Source organism: Penaeus monodon, chromosome 33, assembly GCF_015228065.2.
Source record: "Penaeus monodon isolate SGIC_2016 chromosome 33, NSTDA_Pmon_1, whole genome shotgun sequence".
Taxonomy (NCBI): Eukaryota; Metazoa; Arthropoda; class Malacostraca; order Decapoda; family Penaeidae; genus Penaeus; species Penaeus monodon.
This window is the reverse complement of record NC_051418.1, coordinates 9,784,622-9,784,976: the sequence shown is the minus strand read 5'-3', so window position 1 is coordinate 9,784,976 and position 355 is coordinate 9,784,622. Positions and strand designations below refer to the sequence as shown.

The window sequence follows — 355 nt, the reverse complement described above, 5'->3', positions numbered from 1 at the left end:
ATGATATGAAGAGACTATTGAGCTGTATGTCTTCCATGGCAAGAATATCGAGTAAGGAGCCTCTCGTGCAGTATTCTGTCACAAGCGTTACCCCGTTTGGTTGCACAAAGGCTCCAATGAATTCACACACATTGTACTGCTTCATTTCACGCATATTTCTGTAAAAATATGCTGTCTTTAAGATAAATATATGCATGTGACAATGACTTTGTTACATAAAAATCCTTAAAAGTCCAGTTAAAGGAAAATATTTGTATATTCATCACCGGAGTTAATTTTAAAATATTTTCAGCTCAATAATGCCCAAAGACATGACTTTCTTTGCATTCAGTCTTAGCAGAAGTTCTGTAACAGT

General features: G+C 35.2%; 1 protein-coding gene across 1 annotated transcript in view; it reads right to left on the bottom strand.

Annotated features, from left to right (window-relative positions):
* Positions 1 to 355, bottom strand: part of LOC119593986 (receptor-type guanylate cyclase Gyc76C-like) — a gene marked incomplete at its 3' end in the record, with an annotated part of 39,442 nt that overhangs the window by 3,776 nt on the left and 35,311 nt on the right. Inside the window, 1 exon segment of the mRNA XM_037943010.1 lies at positions 1 to 158. Coding sequence (XP_037798938.1) covers positions 1 to 158 — 158 coding nt within the window.